Source organism: Filicampus tigris, chromosome 8 (assembly GCF_054856515.1).
Source record: "Filicampus tigris isolate MCC_2025a chromosome 8, RoL_Ftig_1.0, whole genome shotgun sequence".
In the NCBI taxonomy this organism is placed as follows: domain Eukaryota; kingdom Metazoa; phylum Chordata; class Actinopteri; order Syngnathiformes; family Syngnathidae; genus Filicampus; species Filicampus tigris.
In genome coordinates, this window is record NC_141224.1 from 13,287,547 (window position 1) to 13,315,450 (window position 27,904).

At 39.3% G+C, this 27,904-nt stretch overlaps 1 protein-coding gene across 5 annotated transcripts in view; it reads right to left on the reverse strand.

The window, feature by feature from the left end:
• ptprub (protein tyrosine phosphatase receptor type Ub) overlaps positions 1-27,904 on the reverse strand; it is a 177,018-nt gene that overhangs the window by 96,843 nt on the left and 52,271 nt on the right. For all 5 annotated transcript variants that reach the window (XM_086037770.1, XM_086037767.1, XM_086037771.1 and 2 more), the window contains exon 2: positions 23,994-24,125. In XM_086037770.1, coding sequence (XP_085893896.1) covers positions 23,994-24,125 — 132 coding nt within the window. The remainder of the gene's footprint in view (positions 1-23,993; positions 24,126-27,904) is intronic.

Genomic DNA, 27,904 nt, shown 5'->3' on the forward strand with positions numbered 1-27,904 from the left:
GTACAAATCCATCTTACATTTTCTACTGGGATACAGTATTTGAAGCTTTCTATTGGCTTTAGTCCTGAACTACGCTTTAGTTCAACATCTCAAACCCCTAAACGGAAGATCGAATTGAATTAATTAACAGCACCCCATTAATTCATTTCCTCTCTGACCTGCCCTATTGGAAGAAGCCGCGGACATACCCCAGCTCTAACCAATACAGCCTCAGTCTTGCTTCTAGCTTCTATAAATGGGATATTTTTCAGAAAGACACTGCACTGAATATCAGCTAATGAGACCTGAGATAGAAATGTTTCTCACCGGACACAGAAGAAGCAGACAATCTACCAACAGGCTAGCTTTCAGATTAGATTTTCATTAGCACCCTGTTATCACTGACTGATTCTATTAACATGTCAGCCGCTACGACATGCCCCGGTGGTAAACAGCGATGGAGGCCACAGTCACAAAATAACTCACGCCATCGTTTGGTCATCTGTTCTGACATGAATTTAATGAGCACGACACAAGAAGAACTGAATTGCCCTGAGCAAATGCACAAGTTTGGATGATTTCCGATGCATTTCCGCATATCTATTTATTGTAAAAAAGATGCATGCCATATTATATGTTCGAGGAATACAGTCAAAGGTTGTAAAGCTCTACTCAAAGTCAACATTGTAGTGATTTAGCAGCATGGCTCGAGGCATACTGTTTCCCAGGATATTAAAGACTACAGAGATATATCAGGATAATAAGCCATTCAAGCAAAAGAAGCCTATATACAATCTGCCCTTTCCTTCCTCTACACAATCGTGCAATCCCACCCTTTGTTCACAAACATATGCAGCTGACAATCATGTCAGAGATGTCAAGTAGTTCTGCTTAGTTCATTCACTGACAGACATTTTCAGATGCTCTTGTACCCTAACGTTGGAAAAAAATTGAAAAAAATGGAAATACATTCCTGGGATTGAATGGCTGGACTGTGAAAATACAAATAAATACGTCAAGGGCAGCGAATGAGTTTTAAATTGTCTTCAGCAGGCATTTTAGTAATCACTTGGCCTGCTTAAAATATTTTTGCTCTCAAAGTCCAAATGAACTCTGCCTTTAGCTTTTTAACACAATCAGAGTGATCCAATCATGACAAATCATTGTTTCACCACCGCAGTTTTTGGATAGAGTTGAGAGTGTTGAGTCTGGTAGCATCAAGCAGCATTCATTCAATGGAAGCGACTGAATGAGCAGAGTAACAATAGCATTGGCATGTGGTGGAAGACTCTTGAAGAGAAAGAGGCTGTCAGCACTGTGTCACACACAGACTTCAGACTGATGGATGGACAGGTGTCGAGCTCTGGCCAAGACGAGGCCGCATTCTACTGACGGATTGATAAATCTGAGGCAGACACTGATAGGCCGCAGTGTCATCATATTGATGGGCAGGTGGGAGCTACCGGCGGAAGGCTAGCGTTACGCCCATCCCGGCGGTGTAATATGTTTGTGATTAACTGTCAATCTGCCCCTCCCTCCCTCCTGTTTGGTGGGCAGATATTCTATCTTGGTAGAAACACTTGTCATTTAGGGGATTCCTATAGCCCTGACCTTGGCCTCCACCTCCATCAACAGAGAATTTATGAGGGTTTTATATCGTCATAAACAATCAACAACAGGTCATTTGAAAGAACTTAGGCACTCGATGAAGAGCTTGGAAATATAAAATCCAAAGTACCATAATCCAAGTACACAACTTTTTTTTAGCATTTGTAACAGTGTCTATATATTGATCAAACATTCTAATCATTTATCATGATTAGCACATTTATGCACCAATTGAAGAAAAACAATGATTGTACTGACTCATAGACTGGATTTACTTGTGTCTGTGTATCTGCTATGTGGCCCAATTATTTTTTGCGTCTTGGCAGTGTAAGCAGAAAATGCATGGAAAGGGATAGCATGAGCTCTTAATCAGGCTTTGAACATGTGGATAAAAATCAGGTGTCAATCGCCCAAAATCTAATTGTGCCAATATGACTGCCATTTGGACAGAGCTGACCTGTACTGTTATTGTGAGGTGGACGTCATTGGAAAACTAAAACACACGCACACACACCCCAACACACACTCATCAAAAACGCACACGCATCAAAACACACTCACTGTACATCACAACTAGAGCAAGCACAGCAAAGAAAACTGAGTGAGTGAGTGAGTGAGTGAGTGAGTGAGTGAGTGAGTGAGTGAGTGAGTGAGTGAGTGAGTGAGTGAGTGAGTGAGTGAGTGAGTGAGTGAGTGAGTGAGTGAGTGGCCAATCCTCCCTGCTTTTTTTGTGTAAGACAGACAAGACTATGTCATGTTTAATATTAGCTGCTCACTGTTGTCACTTCGGTACAAGCGTGTAGTTGTTAACATGTATTTTGGCTGCATGTGAATGCTACAGAAACTGTAATTACAGTGATACTAGATACGGACACCGAAGTAGACCAAGTAGCTCAATCAAGATTTTTCTTCATGGATGGACAATTTCGAAGCCACAGATGGAACAGCAAATATGCAAATGATTCAATAAATGACATCTTAAGGCCCTGATAGGCCAAACTGACGTCGGAGGTCGTGAAGCGTCGTGGCTTCTCAATGCGCCGTCTGATTGTTGTAGTGACCACCGTCGTAGTGTTGTAACCCGTCAGGAAGCGTCTGGGGGGCATTTACGCATGTTGAATCGGCATCGCCAGTCGTGACATTTGGTCACTCTGATTGGCTGTTAGCTAGCAAATTAGCGCTCGGAGCCCCAACGGGAAGTGACAAATGCGGATAAACAGTGAGCACGCCTTCGCTGCCTTAATCTTCTTACAAGTACAAGAGCGAGGGTTGACAATTTAAGTATTACACAAAACCGTGTCAAGAACGTGAGGGTTTACTTCGCGTGGAAGTACATTGTGAGCAAAGAATATAGCTGAATTCATTGTTTACGTTTTTATAATCCGCACCCGGCCAATAGCTTTCCGGTTTGATTTTTCTAACAATGAGAAATAGTAACTACCGCTGCCAATGGTATGGAAGGGTATTACATTTCACACATGCGCAAAAGGTATTGTAATGGTCTGCGTCGCTGTCTGTCGTTGCGGTGTATTTTTCCAGCGCGACGTGCCGATAGCCGGCCGGAGGCCACAGGGGGTAAGCGTCTGTCACTGTTGGCCACATTGGTCTATCTAGGCCTTTAAGTACCATTTGCCATCCCGATGTTGTCTGGTTTTTATAGTCAGGTTCCTCATTAGGTATTCCATTAAAGGGAAATCAACCCAAACATATTTTTTTCAAGAATATGTTCCCAGCAGGCCCACTAGATGAAACACAGCATTCTGATTAATATTGCGTTTGTGGAATATGAGTTAAGCAGCAAAATCCACCCCTTTTCAGACATCTCAAGGGGTGGCCATTTTGTCACTTCTGTCGACTGAAAATGACATCACAACTGTTCAGGGCTCAGGTAACAACCAATCACGGCTCAGTTTCAGAAAAAAAGTCAGCCGTGATTGGTCGTTACCTGAGCCCTGAGTAGTTGTGATGTCATTTTCAGTCAACCGAAGTGACAAAATGGCCGCCCCCAGAGATGACTAAAAACGGGTGGATTAACTCTTATTCCACAAACACAATATTTATCAGAATGCCTTGTTTCAACTAGTGGGCCTGCACAGTACATATTCTTGAAAAAAATATGTTTGGGTTGACTTCCACTTAAAAGGGATTTGTCATCTTAAAACAAAGCGGAAAGACTTGACAAGGTCTTCTAGCAAAATGGATGCATTATTGATACAAACATTTGCATTATTGATACAAACATTCGATAAATGGACCTTGACATGTGTGACTTCAATTCATAGTGAAGATCTGCCTCAAATGGAGTTTAGGAGTCTTGTTCATAAATTGGCGAAAGAAGGGTTACATTAATGCAGTCGCTGCGCTGGTCTGTTGTGGTAAAGAAGAAAGAGTACCGTTATGTAAATGCATTTCCTTGGCAGTGTTTCTGGTACACCAATTAGACAAGGTGGAAAAAGGGGCAACTGGTCTCGATGCCTCCCTTATCAAAACAGCAAGGTGCGTCTAGTCAGGAGGAGGCTTTGGGGCAGATTTTGGACATGTTGAAGAGACCATATCTCGCAATTGAGCTGGGAATGCCATGTTTTAGCCCGTGGGAACTCAAATAGGTGACAGGGAAGTATAAGCTTGGCTCAGGCTGGCAGCCCTGCAGTACGAATACACATATTCATCATGTCTAGGCTGGGTTGTGACTAGAGGTGGGCGATACATATCGTTATCGATATCATCGTCAATCTTGCTTTCACGACGTGTAATTTTACATTGTCGAGTATTAATACTGCCTCTGACTCGAGTCAGACATTTTTTTTCTCATTCTGATTGCTGTAGTTAACATCTTTTTCTCATTCTGATTGCTCTCGTAGTTGGCAGTGGTACACCAGTACTTACTGCAGCTCAAAATGTCACATCATTATGGAATAACAGCAGAGACAGTTAAATGACATAAATATTACCAAAAATCGATGTAAGTCTATACATAATTTTTTGTTCTTTTTTGATAAATATTGTTGTAGAATATCATTATGTTTTGCAGAAGCTATATTTAGTCATTTAAAAGAGATGCTGTTCACAAACGCTGTCTATCCACAATTGGTCTGTGAAGCAAGTGCAGATTTAAAATATTTTTTGTAGAATATCGTCATCGAATTTTTTTTTTTTTTAAATATCGAGATTTGGTTTTTTTTGCCCATATCGCCCACCCCTAGTTGTGACATACTGAAAATATATATTTTTTTACTGCATTTATTAATCCTCCTTTGAGAAGCATAACAGAAGATAACAGCCACGCCAAAAACGGCCTATTATGAAACAAGCCAGTTATTACGCTCCGGTGCCTTTTATGATGTTGCTCCATATGTGAAGACAGATGAATTCCATTTTCACAACAAAAGCATTCTCAAGGTAATTTATGCAAACGAATGAATGCTGCAACGTGTCATAAACATTCCTCAGTGAAAGTGGTTGTCACCCGATGAGAAATGCCAGTTATTTGAAGACCAACACCTGCTGTTTCTCTCAATAGCTGTGTGCAAAAATAATGTTATCCTCTAAAAACTATCTGCAACCACATAGCCATTTCAAAACAGGATTTTAAATCAGTAAGCAGTTTAACAAGCCTCGCTTTGCTGCATTGTTTTTGGTACTCATTATTGTTATATCAATACAGTACGTAGTATGTAGTCAGTGCACGAGTTACATTTGTAAGTGCACAACAGGAAAATTCAACCACTAACATTTCTTTTCAGCTCACAAGCGGTTGGCATTTTTTAAAGCTGATGGTGTGTGTGCTTATCTTCCTCTGTTTTTGTTTAACTTCCCATCGATTACCCCTGTTGCCTGAGTGAGGATTCTTTTATCGAGCTCGCTTTGTATCTCCGGTCTGTGGTTTGACATCCTTGTGCTGACACCAGGTTCAGAAGAAGGGACAAGAAAAAAAGAAATGAGGGGAATGAAACCGACAGAAATGCAGCCATGCACTCATTGAATCTTGGTTTTCAGCTAGCCAGAACAAGGCACAAAACTATGAAATCTAAACACATAGAGAAGTAATTAAAACAGACAAAAAGAAAACATGTCGTAGCCACCCTGTTGCCTCCCCTCTTTACTTTCCTGTCAGTTTTGCTTCATATTGGTGCTCTGACAAGATTGCATTTGGTTTTGTTTGTTCTTTTTATCATGTCAAATTATGCCCCTTAGGGAATTAATTAAATCTGGTCAGAGACTATGGGGCAAGTGAAAGCAAAGAAGGAATTATTACCATTACCAACGCCTTCGACTTCAGTGAGCAGTCCCGAAATGATATAAACATACACATTCACTTACTTGCCTCACTTAGACTAATAATGGGTGTGAGCCTGTGTAAATGTCAGTGTTTCCACCTGCGCCTTTCCAGCTGACAAATGCATAGCATTGTGCCCTTGTCAAAAATATGGAGGCAATCACAGCTGAACACGTCAACGCTGCATTCTTGTCGTACTCGCAATATTCGGAGTCTCAAATTTCTGTTGTCAGCAAGCCATGAGGAGGTGTTGTGTACGAAAAGTCTGCAAAGTGGATACACTGAGTCAGTGGAGCCATCTCGATTGACAGTCGGCAAGTAGTTTGTGCGAAGGCTTTCAATTAATATAAATGTTGTATATAAAACTCTCCTCATTTTGAAATCCCTCCAGACAATTTGGGCTACTAGACAAACTCTGCTTCTCTTTGTGTGCCAGGGCTTTTATCTGCAGGAGGATGAGAACGTGTCAACTGACAAACTCGGAAGGGCAGCAGCATGGCCATTAGGCAGCCATGGAGACCGCTGTGCTCACTTTCAGAGGGTCTGCGAGAGAGCGCTTCTCAAAAGCCCTGCCAAAGCCTGGCCTAAGGGAGCAACAGGGCCCTATTTGTGCCACTCCAAGCGAGCCGCGCTCATCAGAAGGGCTGTCTGCAATCAACAATGGAGCCAGATGGACGGACACCGAAGGCTTTAGACTGTATGCGGCCAAGAAATAACTCTGTTAAACCACACGCATCTTGGTTTCATAGATTTGAGGGGGCACACAGGTGGAGATGCTTAGTTACTTATTTTTTCTTTGTTTTGTTCTGAAAGTGTATATTTGCAAAATTTGTTGTAATTGGCCTTGCAGGTACTAGTACTGCTCTGCTAAATACTACTGATGTGGAAACGAGACTTGAGAACATTCAGTGGGTGCACCTCTCAGTGCCGGCACCAGACGGTTGCTGCTAATGTCCCCGGGTCCCCGCAATCGGTGCAGGACGCTGCTGGCACCTCCCTCCCATCTATCTGTGCAGCGCCGACAGCTAGAGGTCCATCTTCCCCCCGCGAATGGAATCAAGCAGGAAGATGCGTGACTTTACCATCGTTACTTCATATACATTGTGTTTTAGAACAATGCTTAGCGGTGACCACGGTTTTAAATTCATATGGGTAAAATAGCGACAGTTTGTAACCAAAACGTACCACGTCGGTACATTCAAAAGATTAATTTGATCCCAATTATTCCCTGTGTTCTCGTTCACATCCTCTTCCAACTGTCATTTCTTCCGATGTTTTGGTCCAAGATGGGTTCTAACTCATCGTGCGGCAGGCCAAGCATTCTTGCTAAACAACTGCACACGGAAGGAAGCTAACACTCATACAATTATTTATATCCGTTCCTTGTATAACTGTTTAACTTTGTTCCTTGTGTTTTTACTAGCAAAGACTTTGCATCGCACTTTGTATTTTGTAATATTAATTTATTGTTTGTATTATTTATACTTTATTAATTTTAAAATATTATACCTTTACTTTTACTCTGTCCTCATTGGCTCATTTGTTTTAAATTCATGATGTTGTTTTATTTGTCAAAGTTTATATATTGAAAAATAAATGTTAAGAAGTGTATTTTTGTTGTTGTTGTTGAATCAATTAACATTTACTACCACAAACAACAGAACAAAAATACCAAAAATCGGTGATGTTGAGCACCGGTATCAATTACCAGGCCCCGCACTCTAAAAAAAGTTGGGTTAAAAATACTGTAACACAATCTTGGGTCAAAAATGGACCGATCCACGAATTGGGTCAATTTGATCCACGTTCTTCTATTGTTTTGTACAAAAGACCTCAATTTCCCAGGTTGTTTTGTACAAAACTACCCATTTTTTGGGTTGTTTTCTGCCAAAACAACACAGAAAGTTGGGTCAACTTTAGAGTGCGTGTTCTGAACCGAACCGGTTCAAATGTGAAAGGTGCCCATCCCTAGTACACTGTCCATCAAATTTAACATGTCAAAATCTTTACATCACCTTTCCTTAACTGTCCTTAGACTGTGTTAATGTTGACATGTTGATATTTCTGGAAAAAAAAAATGTATAGTTAATTTTTTCTATAGTCGATGAATGAAATGTAGGCGAATGCCCATCCCTATGCTCCAGTTTTAAATAGCATCAGAGCCAAGATGGATTGCTTACTAATAAACCAAACAAAGTCGCTGAGCCATCTGCTTGCCGTGTGTTATTACTTGAAAGAGCTGGGGGTCTTACGAGACCAAATGCCAGGCATAGCCACAACTGAGATAACAGACTGTACATTTCTGACCTGCCCAGCCTCCCAATGTCCAAGGTCTCTGTGAGAGCAAACCTCACAGCGCCTTGGGCAAAGGGTGGAAAAAAAACCATTAAATAAGACCAAAGTCAGTAGAGTTAGGCCTTTGAACTGAGGATTGGGCTAAAATATTCACGCTTAACATTTTCAGCTGCAGCCATGGCAAACAACAAAACCGGAACAAACATATAATTTAATATTTCATGCAAGTCTGACAGGCACACACGTACACACGCAGTAAATATACTGTATACAGTATATATATGCGCAGACACATTTTAGTTTGTTAGCTGATTCAAGCCTATTCTGATACTTGAGCTCTTTGAAGTGCTTCTGTTGGTAACGTAAGGCGGAAACTGGATTGGTCTATCCTTCCTTTCTAATTAATTTTAGGATAGATGCCAAATATATCTTAGTCATCTGGTCCCAGTCACTGTGCTTTACTGCAATCACGCGCCAAAAACGTGCTGCTTCATTTGGTGCCTCCTGTAAATCAACTTTTAATTAATAACTATAAATTAATCTATTATTAGCTTGTGGTTCTCTCTAGGAAGGAGAATGTGTCCTCACATACAGTGTACGTGTTAATGGGGAAAAAGTCAGTACCGTCCCCTTCCAAAAAGGTTAAGAGAGTGATTGTTTCACTCTAGTATAAACATTAACACCTGGAGGCATACACACCAACAGCTATGAGCACAGGTCGGAATAACAGCAGCATGTGTTTGTCGCTCCTGCGCTGCCACACACATTTCTGACACATTGTCTCCCACTCAGTGTGTAGCGGCGTATCTCTTGTGAGAAGCCATTAATAATACACCAAGCACGTCTCGTAAACCAAACTGCCATGTCATGTCTTCCCATTCCCAATACCATGCTTGAGATTCAGCGGCAGGTGGTGTAGAATCTTAAAGAACAACAAGTGGAACGCAATTGAACAAGAGATTTAAAACAAAGAAAGGAAAGAAAAGGAGGAGATACAGGTGCAAATATGCAACAGCCTCTCAGAGCGGCGAAACAGAACATGTAAGCGTAAGTATGTGGGTGTAAAAATAGATGCATGCGTTGTCATTGTGGGACAACTGTGCTGCTCCCAAAGAGTCATCAAATGAGTGCAGTTTGTAGGAGTGGGCGCCAACAGCCGTCTCAAAGAGAGAACCTCTCGTCCATTCCAGAATCGCATAAAGTGAAGTTCTGATTCACACAAGCTGAATTTTGAACTTCCCTGTTTGGCTGCAATGAAAAACATAACAAGCTGAGCATATAAAAGCCAATGAGGTTCAACTGAAGTTATGATCGTGACTTTTTCTATGGCTCCCCTGAGAGAGCGTGGCCCTTAGCGAGGTGACGAGGAAGCAGCCTCCACGCCGCGTTGGGAGCTGCTACTTCATAATTAGACTGTCACAATAAAAGAGATGCAGTGCCTCCAGATTTCAGTTTACGGCACTGCAACGAAAGCGACACGCGAGAAAATAAGATGATTCTGGAAGCGTGGATCCCTCTTGTTTCTGAACATTAATCATCTCATGTACTGTATAACCCCAACAGAAGTCAGCAGATTCCATGCATCTCATGTTGGCCTGGGCGTGCATTCAAGTATGCGTGCCAAGTTTATTCACGCAAGTGCTGCGTCGGTGTGGCGCTAATTTACAGAGCATGCCAATGCCCTCCTTCTCATCCTCGCATATGAATTTCCAAGCAAATGCTGTCTGACAGCACCGAGTGGAGGACCCCCAGCAGTCATTAGCCGAAAAAACCTGGGAGCGTTCCTCGGAGGGACAGGCCCCTCACTGCGATTACAAACAACCTAGAGGAAGGGAAATAGGGTGGTGATGGGTTTCATGATTCCACAACTGAGCTTGATGGAATTTCTGCTGCAAAAATAAGAGCCCATAGAACGTGCAGACTTCTACCAAGATGTCAACATTTTGCAGTGATTGAAAAGGTACAGTCTAAGATCTCACAGGTTAATCTCACTGTTCAGACAGGGAGGCCATACATCTGGCGTCCTCCATCAAAACAGAGGTCCAGTTCAGAAAAATGAAATGATTTTTCAAAATGAAAAATTTAGTCCTGGTGTTGTTGTGGCTTTCTGCTTATTCCATCAGGGGACAACTACAGCGAGTCACTCGCATGATTTGTTTGGCACAGTTTTTATGCCGAATGTTTTTCTTTTTTTTCTTTTTTTTAATAACTGTGCTTGAAACCTGCATTAGCTGGGTATTGTGGTACTAGCCTGACAGCAGCAAATACACGACACTACAAATGTGGAAAACAGTACAGTGAAGAGTAAAGTGGTGCCTTGAGATATGAGTTTAATTTGTTCTGTAATGGAACGAAATCATTTTTGCCAGTTGAAACCGATGGGGATGCCATTAATCTATTCCAGCCTACCCCCAAAAATATATTTTTATGCGATTTTAGGAAGAAAAACAGCACTCTGTGAAATCGTAAAAACAGTAATAGAAAGTAAGGATGTAAAATGTTTGTTTGTTTGGTTTCACATTATTTGCTTCAATTCCTTTGACATTGTGCTGTTCCTTCTGATGTGTGTGCCTTGGCCACCTGGGGGCAGTAAAATACAGAGACACACAGAGACGAAGTGTTTTACACATTTGACACATTTGACACGCTGTAATATTGGTCATTGTCTGTTTACATGCGTTGCTCCATTGTTTGTGTTCAAACATATGTATCGCGTTGTTAGCATTCAGGACTTGAAATAACTTTTTTTTCCTTTTACAAGCAATTTTGCTAATCAATGATTTCATTTAAGGAGCAATTTAGTCATTTTGACAAGCAAGGCAAGGTTACCCACATGTGTCAGGCTTCTGGGTGTTAATGTCATGCCCTGATTATATGTAATTGTTGGAGCATTTGAATATCTTAGTTTAAAATAAAGTTGCGAGGACCAGGTAAAAAAAAATGTATGATTCTTTTCTTTGAGTAACTTCCTAACTATAAAAGGAAAAAAAATGCAGCTCGATCAATCAAAAGTAGGAGGCTGTACACAAACAAAGAAAACTAACAAACAAAACCACACTGATAAAAACATTTTCCAATGCTGAGGTAATAATATTGTCATAGAGTTGGATAGACAAAGCTTGAGCAGACACCTTCTCATCATAATAACAGAAGCCAGTCACTATATGATGCACTTCCAATGCTAAAGTGCAGTCAGTATTTCTTAAATTGCACTTTCTGAGCAGATCTGACAAAGGCAGTGAAGATAATTATGATATGATGAATGGGATTGTGAGAGAACAATCATTACAAGCATAGGAATCCTAGAAATGAAACAAAAAAGTGCAACCGTTCAGAAAGAAAATTAATATATTTCATTTCAAAACTACTACAGCCCCTTCCTCTCTATTCTCAGAATTGTTTAACCTTGTTTGAAATGGTGTTGCCATGCCCTGTGTTAGTACAGCTGCTTTGTTTCTCATGTGTATAATCTCCTTTGACACATAATAATCCTCCACTCTTCCACAATAGTGAAAACGTGTTGGAAGAAGGGTCATGCCGAAGTAATTCTTCACTAATGGAAGGAAATGAAGACAAAATCCATATCTCAACAATATTTTTCAGTTTATGAACTCCTACTCAGGAGGAAGATTATTCTTTATATTGAAGTCCAAAAGGTTTTCTCTATATGACTTTCTACATGCAAAAAAAAATCTGAAGTACATGCAGTGGAAACTCTGAAGTGCAACTTCGGGTTGTACAATTCATATATCTGCCGAAGGCAACAATATGCATCACGTGCCGCAAAACACTTTGAACTCTTTGTCACGTACTACATCAAATGAAACATCAGCGTGGGACCTCAGTTCAGTGAGCTTCAAAGGATTATTCTGTTTTTCTTTGGATTTTGTGCCTTTTTTGCATTAAGGGTGCCAAACTGTTACTTTTAATTGTGGCTGTAGTGTTGAGGTTTTATGGTGGTGGCAGTTTGACCATATATTTGATTATTAACAAATGTTTCAAAATCAGGCAGCAAGGTGGAGTAACTGTTAACATGTCTGCTTCATAATTTTGAGAGTTTTGGTTCGAATCTCGGCTCTGGCCTTCTTATGTTAGTGTTTACATCCTTGCCTCCTACATCCCAAAATATGCGTGTTAGGTTCATCGAAGAACCTGCATCTGCAATCTGTTTCCCAGACTGGATTGAGTTTTGAAACTCGAGGTTTTAATGATCATTATGGTTTGCTAGCAACATGGATGAACCATCAACTTAAATTCTCAATACATATCAAATATTGTTGAAGTTTAGCTTTTAATTACTGTATTTTTTCGGACCGTAAGGCGCAATTAAAATCCTTTAATTTCGACAATGCCCCTTGTACCGTAATCCGGTGCATGTCAGCTTTTCAGTTTGTTGTCTTTGATTCAGATTCTTTCCTTTTAGGTTTGCATTCGCATTTTCATCTGCATCTAATCACTAGCAGGCATCCATGTTTTCATCATACCGAAACTAGAAGTACTTCCTGCTTCACACGAGAGGATACTAACATAAATACGGTAGGTTTCATTCCATTCAATCCATCCCTCTATTTTCGATCCTGTTGAGGGTGTGAGCTTGAGCATGTCACAACCAACTTTGGGTGAAAGGTAGACTGCACACTCGATCGGTCGGCAGTCAATAACATGGCGCATATATAGAGAGAAAATAATTCACACTTACATTCACACTGTCTCCGAGTGGAAACTGACGCCACGCTGCCGGCAGTCAGGCGGGTGAATCACTACACCGTCGGTGACTGTTGTGCATTCTAATGATTCAAAATTCAATTTCATTCTTGACAGATACCAAGGATGAGAATAATCATTAGGAATGGAAACACAGTGTTGGACAGAATATTTATAACATGCCAGGTTGTGTCGATCCACAAAAAGACAAGGTAATAAATGCAGGGAGAGCAATGGTCCCGCGAGAACTGATATAATATATTACTTATTGTGGCTAATTCAAATGGCCATCAGTCTTAACTTTGGCATTCTGCTGGCATCAGGCCTTTCACGGTCATTATCATCACAATTTAATGCAAATGTCCCCACCGAGAAGCAGGAGTACATATCAATTACTGACAAAGTGTTGGCCATGACAGGAGTTATTATGGGAACAGACTGCACCCGAGAATGAGCTTAACCGAAGAGAATGAAAAAGAGGGGAAAACGACCGGTCTCCTTGTGTGAAGTGGCCACTCGCCACTTGCTGATTCTCCAACCAGATGCTGGCTCAAAAGGGTCCTACATCTCCAATCAATGTTATTCCAGCAAAATGGAGATGAAATAAACGACACTCAGGAAGCCCTTCTGGCTTGTGTATTGTTATAGCAGCTTCTTGCTCTAAGAAAGAGACAAATAATTCGATCGCACAGTAGTGGCCATTGACCACGCACACACACAGTGCGATTTGTGTTCCTATTCATCTCTGACATATATGTATCTTTCTATGCGATACAAAAAGGTATTTTATATCTACCACCTACAGAGCAAAAGATACCAGGGCACTAGACTAACTTTTTTTTTACAAGAAGCACAGCAGACACTGAATTTTAGGAGCGCTGTATGAGAATTCAAGGATATCTTATTTCGATGTGCGACAATTCAATTCGGTTCAGTTTAGTGGAATCACATTTCCATTCAATATAGCACGGCCGGGTTCAAAGGGGTATGATGCAATTAGTCTCTTGTTGTCATTTTACAATATGAATGAACTTGTCAGTGGTTTCGGCAAATGGGGCATTTCCATCAAAGACACCAATAAAAGACGATTTGATATGTATCTCAATATACAGTAATTCGAACGAACGATTTTATTCAGTTCAACTCGATGCACTCGCATCTTTTAAATAAAAGATTTAAGATTCAAAGTGTTTTCTTTTGTGCACCCAGCTAACGTATGTATACATTTACTCCATCTTGCTTTGACAAAATATAATGGAAGCAGATCTGTAATTCATTTTATCATGGAAATACAGGTCATTACAAAAACTGTTAGGTAGACAGTAATAAAGGAAATTTCATTTTTTCAAGATATGTCCTGATGCACTGAATCAGTAATCAAATCAAATTGTATGCTTCTGAATTCCAAGCGAGTACTTTCACAACTTGTCTTTCAGTTACTTGATCCGTGAAATTTAAATAGAACTTTATAAGTGTTCTTGTGGGAAAGGAGGCATTTTGTGGAACCTTCTAAATGCAGTCATTATCCCCTCATGAGCTCACAGAATCATGAAGCTGGGGGAAACAAGTGAGCGCAGATGAAAGTGCTTTCATGCTCCCACATGACATTTTGTTCCCCATTAAACAATGTGAATTTCAATATGAAAATAGTATGCTATTCCAACCATCGTCGTCTTCACAAAAGCATGTATCCCCAGATTTCACAACTTTGGATTGGCATTTCCAGCTAGGTTTAGCAGGCATACTCTTTTAAAAGTCTTCTCTTCTCAATTTCTTCTCTTAAACCACACTTATTGAGGCAGGTCCCCCAAAAAGGAAGTACAGCATGCACAGAATCAATGCTTTGATCCAAACAAAACCGAAGTTTTGGTGGTTAATTCTTTTCCCCCAAATTCTGGCTAGTTTCCACAACCACATTAGGAAACACTGTAAATTGTTTTCATTGGAATGTGCTTTTTGGTCAAAAATACAATCTGGTGTCAGCGTGTTTCTGGCTGAATATAAATGATCTAATGTTTTTGTTTTGTTTTTGTTCTTTTTTTACACTGACATGAACACTCACTGTCATAGGTCAATATGATGGTTTCAGGGGCACATATCAAAATAATAACTACCAGTACTACTTAACTGCAATGCTTATTTTACTCAATATATTGGTCATCCCAGCATTCTTAAACACTCAAGCAAGCAATTACACACTGTTTATATAAAATAGTTACTTGAAAAAAAACTGCTATGTCAAGGCTTTTGGTTAAAGGTGATAGGGCAAATAGTTTAGGATATTTTGAGGTGGCCCATGGCTGTGCATCCCACTAGAATAGATCCGCCCCACCACAGATCAGCGGCTGAATTCCATCTCCACATTCAGAACCAAAACAAGAGCAATGTGTAGTAAGATGACCATAGTTGAGGATCATTCATGCTAAAAAATAGTAGGCAGGCCTCAAATGGTCCCGGGCCGTAGTTTGTACACCCCTGACGTAGAGGATTCATGTGATGCAGTAACCTGACGTGCAGAGTGAACAGGTGGAACATCAGACCCATCTGTGTGTGCTGTCCTTGTGTCTTGGATAAAAGTCATGAGCCTGGTGTCAAATTCAGGTGAGACACCCCGTGTCAACAAAGTGAACCGACACACGCAATAACACTGAGCTGTGGCGTGGAACTCAAACTGAAGGCTACAGCATTCACATATGTCTGCCTTGAGATATTGTATGTGGTGGCATTGACTTCTGACAACGGAGGACTGCTGATTAATGGATACACGTCAGATGTGTTTCCTGCCTTAACCACATCAAAATGTGCTTTACTGGTTTGCAGGTATTTCATCAAAACAGTTTTCCTCGTTTCACCAGCATCACTCTGTTGTGAGCAGCGGCTTCCCGACAGAACCAACACAAGCATAATTGTTGCTTTTGTATTGGTTTCCATTTGATCAGAGGTTTTCAATCTGGGCGCAGATGCCTTTCTATAGAGATACAGACTTTACTTGGATGATTTTACCCAGCACAAATTTGATGGGAAATTCACACAGGCATATGGGGATATAAGATGTCTACATACAAATTGATTTGATGTATTTTTATTTTTTTAATTGCCTCACTGGAAATGTTTCCAGACAAGAAAATAAACTTTGATGCTATACACAATTTGAATTTAAGAAATACAAACTGCTGATAATGTAAAAAAGCAAATAGTTGGTCATTCATTATTTAGTGAAATGTCAAAATGGATTCACAGTTGCTCTTTAGATTATATTTTATCCAAATACTCGATTACTAAAACATTTGATAGCTGCAGCCCTAGTGCTGAGCAGTGTTGTCTTTGCACTAAACATACTTTTTTTTCTCTCAAAAAGTTCAACCTTGGGTTCAAAATTTTGAGCTTCAAATTTTTATCAACCATGAAAGCCTTGTCGTTGTCCCCACTAGTATATTGTCGCTGTCCTGCGAAAAACACATAATTTCCTTTTTTTTTCCATTTTCTTATTTTTACATGAATGGTGTTTGTACGTTACGGGCATCGCATTAATGTGAAAATTAAAAAAGTTTCCAAAATTGGAGATAAGTGTTTTTCACAGGACAGTGACGATATTCAGACTGTCTTACCGGCCCGTACATCGTCTAAATGAAGACCAACCTTGGCCAAAGAATAGTCTCCAAAGCGTATACAGTATGTATGCAGCTCTCTATACTATAGAGATATACAATGTATAGTGGTGGACAGAATAAGAACATTTTCTTCCATTCGATGATGGAAGGTACAATTATACAATGTAACCATCTGTTGCCATTCATCCAAAAGAATGAGTCATGGCTTCTTACAAGTACATCAGCTTTGTGTTCAGTTAAACAGACCTAGATTTCTTTCTAAGTGCCTTTGTGGGTAAACTGAGACAAGATTGTGATTATTTCAGTCTTCATATGTTTTGTGAGACTTTTGTATGATGGTGTGCTGTGAGATCTTGTGTAAAACGGACGCTCTGGCACAAAAAGTTTGGAAAACACCGCACTATATCTTATTACTGAGGGCAAAAGAGAAAGCTGAATAAGAGGTTGATTCACTGGCTATAATTTGGATTTAGATTAGCTGTAGGGACCGGTGTTTGTGAAAAGCTTGTGATCTTATCGACTTGGCGTTAATGAGTTGTAAGTTATCATCCTGGTGAGCCACTGGAGTCCACTCCTGGTACTCTGAGGACTATATATCATACTGACCAATTGGCTCCCTCCACTAACTGGTCCTTCCCTCTCAACCTGAAAGTGTGATAATTAAAGGAAAAATCAGATGACGGAATGTTTATTTAGAATGTCATTTTTGAAACTCAACTGACTATTATTTAAAGCAGCGACTATGCTAAAGCAATATTTCCCTTCTCCTCCCCTTATGCAAATAATGCATCTCCACCATAATTTTAAAGTCGGTTCAGGTTGACACAGTACAATTTTTCTGTGTTTCCATTGTAAAGGGTACTGAAATATATGACCCTTCCATGTCAGCACAAATTTGTTGTACTGGTAGCAGTAGTACAGTATACTTTCTTCATGTAGGCTCAGCAAGTCACGTAGAAAAATAACTAAAATTGCAATAAAAAATAGATTAGGACAGAGAGAGAAATGAACGCCAATTAAGTCAATAACATGGAAAAAATATCCCACACTACTGGTCAATCTCACATTCATCTTATTGAATTAATTGTGAAATTGCTTACATCTGCTTATGCTGTCACATTATATAGGTACTTGAAGCAGCAAGAGACTCAAAGTAACAAAAGACAGATTTACAGATCAGAACTGTAGCTACAAAGCATATTTTTTGACTGGCAAGGTCTTATTCTCATCAAAGAAGTACTGCTGCTTATTCCAGTTAGGCACAGGTGTCAGAGCAGCTATTTCCGGTCACCGCCTCTCAAACGTTGTCTGTAATGGTGAAACTCTTGGCGCTTTTATAATGGTTCATACATTTTGATTTTCAGCACCTGGTAAAAACTCCAAAACCACACATTTACAACATACAAAAAACCACACATTTCCAACATACAAAAAATAATATTAAAGATGAGTGTGAGTGCAAGTAAAACAAGACCAACTCTATCATGTTCTACATTACAGAGAACCAAATACTGAGACCACACCCTTAAAACACCATAGAAAATATGTACTTTCATCACACAACTAGTACGTGCAACAGAAGGATGAAAATGGCTAAATCGATATTTAAAAGGAGGCAGTCATAAACCCTAAGAGTTGCCGTTTTAATTATGACTGACATAATTAACTGTGTCTTAACAAGCTGTAACAAGCTTGATTTCTGCGGTAAGCCCGAGACTTAATTGCCGCCATTAAAGTTACTCAGCTGTAGCTGATTAAAGCTAATTCTGCGGGTTGGCAAAACAACAAACCAAAAATGTCAGCGTCGTTAACATGAGCTCGGCGTTCCGTTACCTTTGGCTTATCGTTCGGTTGGAAATGTTGCAAGGACAATGACATCATTAAGTATTCATTTTCTACTCTATAAAAACAAATGCTGTGGTAAACATCAATGGTAAAGAGTTCAGATTTACATACTGCATGGCAGAGGTCCAGATTCCGGTTCACATATCTTTCTTTAAGTATTGAGACCTATTATTAGATCATTTTGACCTAGACTTGTAATTTAACCTGCACAACCTTTTGGGTATTTACAGTAGTCAGATTTGAACTAGTGCAGCTCTCTGGCAGCATTCTTGGTCATTACGGTTACAATGTATCCACAGAAGTAGTTTTTTTTGCTTTAAATATCAGCTAATAATTACTACAATAGTAATAGAAATATCATAATTAATATTCAATATTTTCAAAAATATCAAGAAATATGGTATACATACACAACTAGATTTCTAACATTTAGATTGGAAAGTACAGTCGATCCTCGCTATTCACAGGGGAAAGCGACTGGGCCGTGTCGCGTATAGTAGCAAAAATTTGTGTTAATTGATAGCGATTGAAATGCATTGAAAAAAATGTTGTTTTAAAAAAAAAAAAAAAAAAGAAAATGCTTTTAAAAAAATGCTCATAATTATTCAATATACATGACCCATGAATAACAGGGGGAAATAGGGGGCGGGGACAAATAAAACAAACACCCAAAAATGTATTTAGAGGATGAAGTAAGACCAAAAATGACCGCCTTAATGTGATAGCAATTTTAATTATACTTTTTTATAGTCCGGAAACCCATATCTATAATTCAATGTATTGCAACAGGACTAATATACTCACTTTTAAAGTTGCCTCAGATAAAACTGACTAATTTACTATTAAGAATGACAAAAAAGGGGGGTGGCCAGAGAAAAATGAAAATTTTAAATCTCCATAGAATTATTTGGTGCATATTGTGAAGTGAATGCAGTGCAGGGCCAACACTGTACTGTAATAGCGTTTTAAACTACAGAGAATGGCTGGTCACTGGTCGGCTACGATAACAGCAGATGTCTTTGACGACACAGATGAATCTCAGGTCACAGTCAATGATACACACACACACAGACACTCGCATGTAGCTGATCTAAAATGTGTGGCTGGGTTGAGAGGTGACAGATTGAGAAAGCAAGGAGGTAATGTTGTCCTCTGTAAGATGACTAAAAGAGGATGGCAATAGAACTGTGCAATGGTGTGCCTCTTCCATAGTAAGGTTATGATATGAAGCTTGCAGATGTATGTATGTTTCAGGTGACCAGGCCCCGACCCCAAGATAGTACTAAAAGCCATTTCAGTCGGGACCACTCTCATCTTGTGCAGCAATTTACCTGCCATTAAAGAGTGGGCTACTTTCAGATCATCTTTGGTAGAGCAGCTCTAAGTGATGGGCTTCTGTGATCCTGATTGCAAGTGTGAAAGTGTATCAAACTGCACCTTCAGGGCTGGTGGCAGACATTTAACGGCATTTCAAATGGGTGGGGAGAATACATAGTATAAATATTAAAACAGGCAATTCAGTCCAAAATGACTTGAGCCCCATTTCGATCAACTACATCAGTTGGGTTCCAACAGTAGGGTCTGCAATAATTACTGTATTTACTGACTATAAGCCGCACCTTTATATAAGCCGCACCCACTCTATTTAAAAAAAGAAAATGAAAAAAACACATACGCTGCACCTTTTTGCAAACCGCCTATCTATGTTTAAAAATGAGATATTTACCGCATTTACAGAACGATTTTGAACTGTAAATGTACATGTACTGTATATACATGAACGGATTCTTGCCTAACAGAGTCTTTTGATACGGCAGCAACTTTGCTGATTAAAACGGAACAGAACCAAGAGAAAAAATACTTATCTTCATTTCACTGTCTGCTGCCACTCCAGTTTGGCAGCTCTACTTTCGCATACCACGTAAATCATAACCTAGTGCATAGCGCCTTCGCCTGTTGAACTTCTCCACATGCAGTCACGTCCTCTTAATGTATTGTAGTATAATTCCGGTTAGACCATCATTAGTGATGAAGAAAAAACACAAAATAGCCTCACACCTTTATTTAAGCTGCATGGTTCAAAACCTAGGAAAAAAAAGTCACGGCCTATAGTTCGGAAAATACGGTAACTGTTTGGTTTATATACCAGGAGTGAGAATGTCACTTGCAATTGGCAGAGGTTTTTTGTTTTGTTTTTCACCATGGTTTTGTTAGTTACCATCATTACGTCACTGACCAATTACTACAAACCTTTAAGGAGGTGTGTAACGTGAAATTCTAGTAAAGAGTTGATTGTTTTTTGGGCAAGGTTGTTCATGAAGATATGGATACCAGGAATTTATTGATATAGTCTTCGTCATTATGTTATGTAGACAGCAAAATGGTTTATCAAAATGATTACATAATTGACACTTTTTTGATTGACAAAACAATTTTAAGGACATAAGCCAAGTGAAATGACTAGGCTGTGCTTTGTACTAACATCACTGTGTGACAACTACACACTGCAATGCATTGCATGCTAACTAACAATACTCCACACACAGTCAATATCAACAGAAAGAAGAAAAGTGACCTTGCAGCTTTAATCCAAATGCTAACTCACAGCATCTGATCAAATTTGTCCAGAAAAGGTCCGCTTAAATCCACAAACATGCTCTCTTTCAGTAACACGTTGCAACTTGTCCTTGCCAAGTCGTCCTCAGATAATGACTGACTGCATGACCCTTCTCCTCAACTCATAATTAGAAAACCATACCAAACTTTATCTATCAAATGTTTGACCACATGGATAACTATTAGCTAGGTTTCCACTCGTAATGGTGTTTTCTTTCCAAACTTGATAATGCAGTGGACACTGTATAGCCTTGTAACTTGTGACTCTTCTTGACAAGGTCATCATCGTACCAAGCAACATGTTCATTAAAACAGAACAAGAACAGAAGCTTATCAGGCTTTCTGACATCACTGATCTAATTCAAAATAATGGAGAATCTGAAGATAAATGGGGCATTCTTATTAAGACCTTGCCACATTCTATCTTTTTCCCTCTTGTTCATGGGAGCAGTAGTCTTTTAATTTCTCCTGGGAGCCACAAGCTGCTGCTGTCTTAGCTGTGTTTACTAATCTTCCCCCGACACAAATTTCTCAGCTGCACAAAGTAATTCGGGTGGAATGTAAATAGCCTTATCTCATAAAGTCTAGTTATGCCTTGCCACCTTGGTTGTCCGCTGTGATACATGGTTAAAAGTCAATATGGGGGGATTAAGTAAGAAAAAGCGAAGCATAAGTAAGAGACTTCCTCTAGCAGGGATCAGCAGGAGAGCGATATAACTATGTGAAAACGACAACCAAAAGGTACATGACTCGACAAAATGGCACAGACCCTTTCGCCAACTAGTCCACCAGTGGACCAAACTTAAGGCGGTTTCTCAGTACCGACACAAAGTTAATGTGCATAGTATCGCTTGTCTTGCAAATTTTAGTACCTGCCTAATTCAACCTGCGCTCGTCTGCTGCACGGAGGGCCCTCAATAGCAGTAAATGGCATGAGACTGAGTTTTAATTAAACCCAAAGGGAGACGTGTTAATTAGCCCATCGCCTGCTGTGAATGGGCTGCTAGCTGCAGGCAGATTCACACTTCATTGCTGATGACAAAAATGTAAATTACCGTAAGTGCAGTTTAAGAGTTTTGGGGTAATTTTGAATTTGTCATACTCAAAATTGAATTATATGTTGACATATGTTCAAGGTTGCAGATGCAGGGACAGGACATTAACGGATCCAGGACATTCTCAACCATTGTTGTGCAATCCAGGTAATATTTTCTTAGAAGATGGAAAAATCTCTGTCTACAATGGTCATTTCTTTTTAAACTCTGACCTTGCCTTGACTTGGCCATAATTGTCATCAATTTCATCTACTATACCTGCTGTTAAGTGGTTAGGAAAGATGAAAGTAAATGTCTATCCTTTTTTCCCTTCTTTCTGCAGTGAACAAGGAAATGCATATTTTCATTTACCAAAAACTGATGGACTGATCGTTATGGAAGAGGGAAGTTGATCCCTTCAACAAACAGCTGGAAGCTCACTGCCACCTCTGATATTTCTGCTGGGAATCTAAAACAACATGCTTCTTCTTTGTTAGTTCCCAGTAGGAATTTGTTAATGCAGAGATGGTGGAGTGCCTTATAAACTATGCATGCCTTCTCCCTCTGGCAACCACCAGCGGAGACGATGATGGCAGGAAAATGTTGGTTTCCATTAGTCTTGAGGCTGGTTAACATAAAGTTATCCTTGGGCTTAGCAGGAAAGAGAAAAAGTGGGGTGACTGCTTCATTAAAGCTGATGCATAATGGAAGCTGGACAATAAAGGCGGATTAGCAGACACTTTTCTGATAAGCTAACTGCAGTGCTACAAATACAATGACTTGAGACATCATAATCATTATTTCACTACATATCGTAAACCTGTTGTGACATTTTTGTTTGGTGATGTGCATTAAGATTTTTCTAATAAAAACTAATTGCCTTGACTGAATAAAGGTTTGAAAACACTAGTTTATATGATCAAATATTAAGAGTGTTCACTTATTTTTACACTCAAGTATGACAGGAATGTTAAAATGTTATTTTTTAAAAATGCCTAAGTCCGGTCCTCGAGAGCCCTCATCCAGCCTGTTTTAGATGTCTCCCTCCTCCAACACACCTGATTCAAGTTCGGGATCGTTCTTAGGCTTCTGTAAAGCTTGTTGATGAGCTGATCATTTGAATCAGGTGTGTTGGATCGTTCTTAGGCTTCTGTAAAGCTTGTTGATGAGCTGATCATTTGAATCAGGTGTGTTGGAGGAGAGAGACATTTAAAAGAGGTTGGACAGGGGCTCTCGAGGACCGTACTTTGGTACCCGTGGTAGCCTCTGCCTACACCTGTAGAATGTCGGAGTCGGAGGTTTTCTTCCTGATTTGTTTCTATTGAACATTTTATCAAACATATATTCTACTGATACTGATCAGGTGTCTATCACAATGCATATTGTTGATTGTTATTTCCTTCCCTCCTCTTCCTATTCTTTTCACTAACAGTAAATGGTTGTACCGTTTCACCAAGTACAATTAATCAAAGTCATATCTTATCAACCGTCAGACATCATACCATGATGAGCAACCATGCATTTTCAACCACCATCTCGTTCAGGGTGTCAGAGTCTGTCTGAACTGACTGTGAGCATAAGGCAGACTCCACGATTAAAAAATTGGCAAAATCGTAAAAAAATATTATTAATATGCATTTATATCCCACGCACTATGTTTGTCTACACAAGGAAATCATACTTGAATTTATACATTTTCACCTTTTTTCAAATTTTGTAATAACCAATTTTATACATTTTGTTTGGTTCAAAAGGAACTTACATAATTGTAGCATTTCAAAGAAATGAATCTGTCTTGATATTTTTTACGTTTGAACATTTTTTTGTTTTGCACCCAAAAAAATATAAAATTATATTTGAGTAATTGTGATTTCAATTATTACCAAAGTAATCGTGATTAATATATATTTTTTCATAATCGAGCAGCCCTACACTTTCACACATTCACCCGCATAATTGATCTCAACATGGTTGCATTTTATGATCACTGTATATAAACACAAATGATGTTGGAGGATCACTTACCGCGCAAGAGGTCCGAGCCAGCGTATGGAGAATTGTGTGTCCGAAACAACTGCCAATCAAAGTCATCTTCTTCACCCTGTGTGAAGTCACACAGACTGGGGTCTGAATCCTCTTCAAATGTGCAGCCAGCAGCTGGATGGGGAAAAAACATGAATATTATAACAGTCACTGAACTACATCAGATGATGGTTATTTTATAATTTATTTTTGTTTGTACTTTCAAAAAAGGGATTTATTTAAGCACTATCACAATCAAGTCTTCATTTGTAACCCTAACCCTTTCCATAAAACAAACAGACAATAATTAATGTATTGTGTGAATCTCTAAACAACACTGTTTTGTGTAATCATCATACTTACTTAGCTAAAAAATCATTAGATGCCAAAAAATATTTAATTTTCTGGATTGGAAACCGATGACAACTTGGCCTTTTCAGACACCTTCTTAACAATACTGAACGTTCTCATGGGTTTAGATTTGAAAAGGCAAATGCGGTTCTAGCAGGGAAAAAAGGTTGATTTTATGATTAAGTCATAGTCACAAGGTTTGAATGGGCTCTAAATTTCATGGAAGGATTCAGCAAGACATTCCGACAGCTCCATTGATGTACTCTACCTTCATCCCTCTCCAAATGAGCACTTTCAGTAATGACATTCCAAATATATTTTTCTACGCTTCTTGTAGACCACACCAATGGATGTTACCATGAAAAGTAGAATGGGAACTCATAGCTTAGCTCGTCTCTGCAAATCAGAATGACTTTAAAAGTACATATGTTTAAAGGTTTGGTATCGACAAGGTGAAATGAGAAAAATCTCCAAATTTCATTTTTTCGTTTCTTTTTATTCAAAGCAGGTTAAAAAAACATATTTGGAGATGCATGCTTTTCATTGGACTGCAACGATAACGCAGATTTCTTATCCAACACAAAAAAGTATCCCTTGAAAAATCATGGGTATTTTCTGATTAAATTAAATAATCTAAAATGAGGGATGTGCAAACTCATGATTGTAGGCTATTGTGGTTATATGGTAGACTTTCACTATATACTGAAAGTTGTTTACAATATTTTGAGATTGGATTTGATGATTTTGATGATTTGCAAAAATTCATTCATTCCAATTTTAAATATGGTAAATTGTAAATGGACTGTCACTTGTAGAGCGCTTTTCTACCTTTGGTACTCAAAGCGCTTCACACTGTACCTCATCTACCTACTGAGGCCGCATATGATACAATCAAGTTTTGCACTACTCTGAACTATGACAATAGAAGACTTTTTGATGACTTTTGTCTTGTTAAATGTATTGTTAAAACAATGTTATCTTTGTAAAGGCAATTTTTTAATACAAGTCTTGAATTGGTTCTAGAATTTATATTCATGAGCAACATACTGATCATATTTCATGTATTAATAATTTCATTTCAAGGGTAGAATTGAACAATCTGCATAGCTAAGGACGTAGCCGAGGTGGCCAAGCATTCTGAGATGTTTAAGGCAAAAAAAAAAAAATATTTGTGTGAAAATATGACTTAGGAAGTTGACGATACGAAAAAGGACCCAAGATGACGCCTCGCATTTCAGGGTGAAAACTTCATAGGCATTACCTTTCAGTCTTTGCAATCAAATTGATCTTTTAACACAAGGTTGTTGCAAAAAGGAGAAGGCATTACAAGCAGAACGCAAACTAAAACACATCAACAGTTATATCACCGAAAGTGCCCGCTAGCAAACAGCTTGAACAGAATGATTAGTTGTTACCTGTTTCTGATCACAGACTATGATTTGGTGTGTTCAACACAACATGAGTTGATAGTTCAATAAGCACATGCACAACACCTTTCAAACAAAAATAAATGAAGCAATGAGTAAAATGCCTACACAAAAAAAACACAAACACCGGCAGTAATTACAGCCCGAGTATCTAAACGAGAATTACCATTACGAAGGAACATGCACAAACTACAGAGTAGAGACTAAACACCCCAAAGCACATTAACAAAGGCAAATGCAAACACCAATAACATTTGGTGAAGTAAAGCACCCTGGGGTGTGTAGTGATCATCATTACACCTCACAACCTGCTATTCCACGTGCCAAAAAGTCCAAAATTTCAAATTAGATTTAATAGCTACTGCTTTAATGGCCCCAAGGTCCCAAATCATCACGCTTCAGTCATTCGCACTTCGCATCTGTTGCCATATTTCACATTGAGTCCATCAGTGGGAGGATTACATGGTGACAGTGGGCAGTCGGGACAGCGCAGTCGTAAGGGCAAAGCATGCCTCGGTAATAATGAGAGCTGGACAGCACGAGATGCCACATGCTAATGACAGGAATAACCACAAGCAGGTCCTGAAGGTGACTCGGCTTTATTACTGCTCGTTCTTTTTCTTGACTTTGTCATTAAATAAATGACAGGCTGTGGAGGGAAGACGAAAGTGGCTTCGCTCCACTGAGGATTTATAAGTCTCATTTTCAAAAACGGTGTAAAAGATAGCCGCAGCTTCCAGCTATTAGGTGGTGATTGGATTGATATGATGTAATACAAAACACAAAAATGGGCTTTGACGGGGGGAATGGAATAGAATTTCCAAACTTGGATCTATTGGATATATTTCTTCTCACAACACGAGTGCCAAAAAAGCCCAAAGCATTTGTCGTTCTCTGCTTGTCATGGTTTTGTGTCACTGTGCGAATGGATACACCAGCGTCGCTTTGTTTGGTGGCAGAGCCTTTGAATAAGCTTTTGGTTCCAGCTTGAATCGCATGGATGACCTCATCACAAAGCAAAAAGCTGAAGTGATAAACATAGAGGTACATTTTTCAATACCTAATTGTTATAGCACATTTTAATCATATGTGTGTCATGTATTTTCTTACTGTGTTTAATGCTAAAGTTTGGTTTTCAAATTCCATTCACAAGGAAAAACCTTATTTTGGACCTTACAGGGGCATAAAAGACATCATCCGACTCATATACTTTAAAATAAAATCAATCAATGTAAATTCACAATGCAGTTGTGATATTACATTTGATTCAATTAATAAAACTGTTGACCTGCTAAATTCACTAGTAAATGTATGGCTATAAAAAGAAGAAAAGATTCGGAACCCACGCTTGGATGCTACATTAACATGCCGGTAATAGAGTTCCTTGCATGACTATCCATTAAAAATCACATCTTTTGCCCATTTAAAATGAATCATTTAATGCTCTATAAGTGGACAATGACCTTCTTATGAAATACAAACTTTACTGGTTCTATAATTAAGGTGCATTAAATATTAAATTGAAGTTGCAGTAGTATCAAAGGGCAATTCCATACACACTCATCTTTCTCAATGATAGTTGGCATCCTCCTGTCCAAGAGGAGAGTTCATGCTCAAAACACACGCACATGATACACAAAGTTCTCGTGTTTTTGTTTGGTCCTAAAAAGTTTGAGCAAGGTTTTCTCCGGGTTAACCTCGACAGTGTGACACCGAACTTTTGCACGTCCACTGCTACCATATGAACTCAAATGTACCCTGATGTAAGTGTGATCTATTGGGCAATAGTAACCAGCACGGGAGAGAGTGGTGGTATCTCCCTCGAGGTTTGATTTATTGGCCAGTGCTGGGCGGTTACTGCATAGATCTGCTGTTGGGGGCATGAGGTTAATTGTCCCGCAATGGGGTCCATTTCTAATAGAACAGCCAGTGATATGGGACCTGACACATCTAAATGTTGGCACTATATTATTCCCCGCTGCTTCAGTAAATGAAGCCCGCAGACTCCCTTCTGCAAAAGTCTCATCATGCGGAGAAAAGGAGGCGGGCTTCAAGGCCAAAGCTGGCGGGGAATGTCATCTCCTCAGCTGACATTCATCCCATCTATCATGACAATCACACAACCTCCTCAGCAAC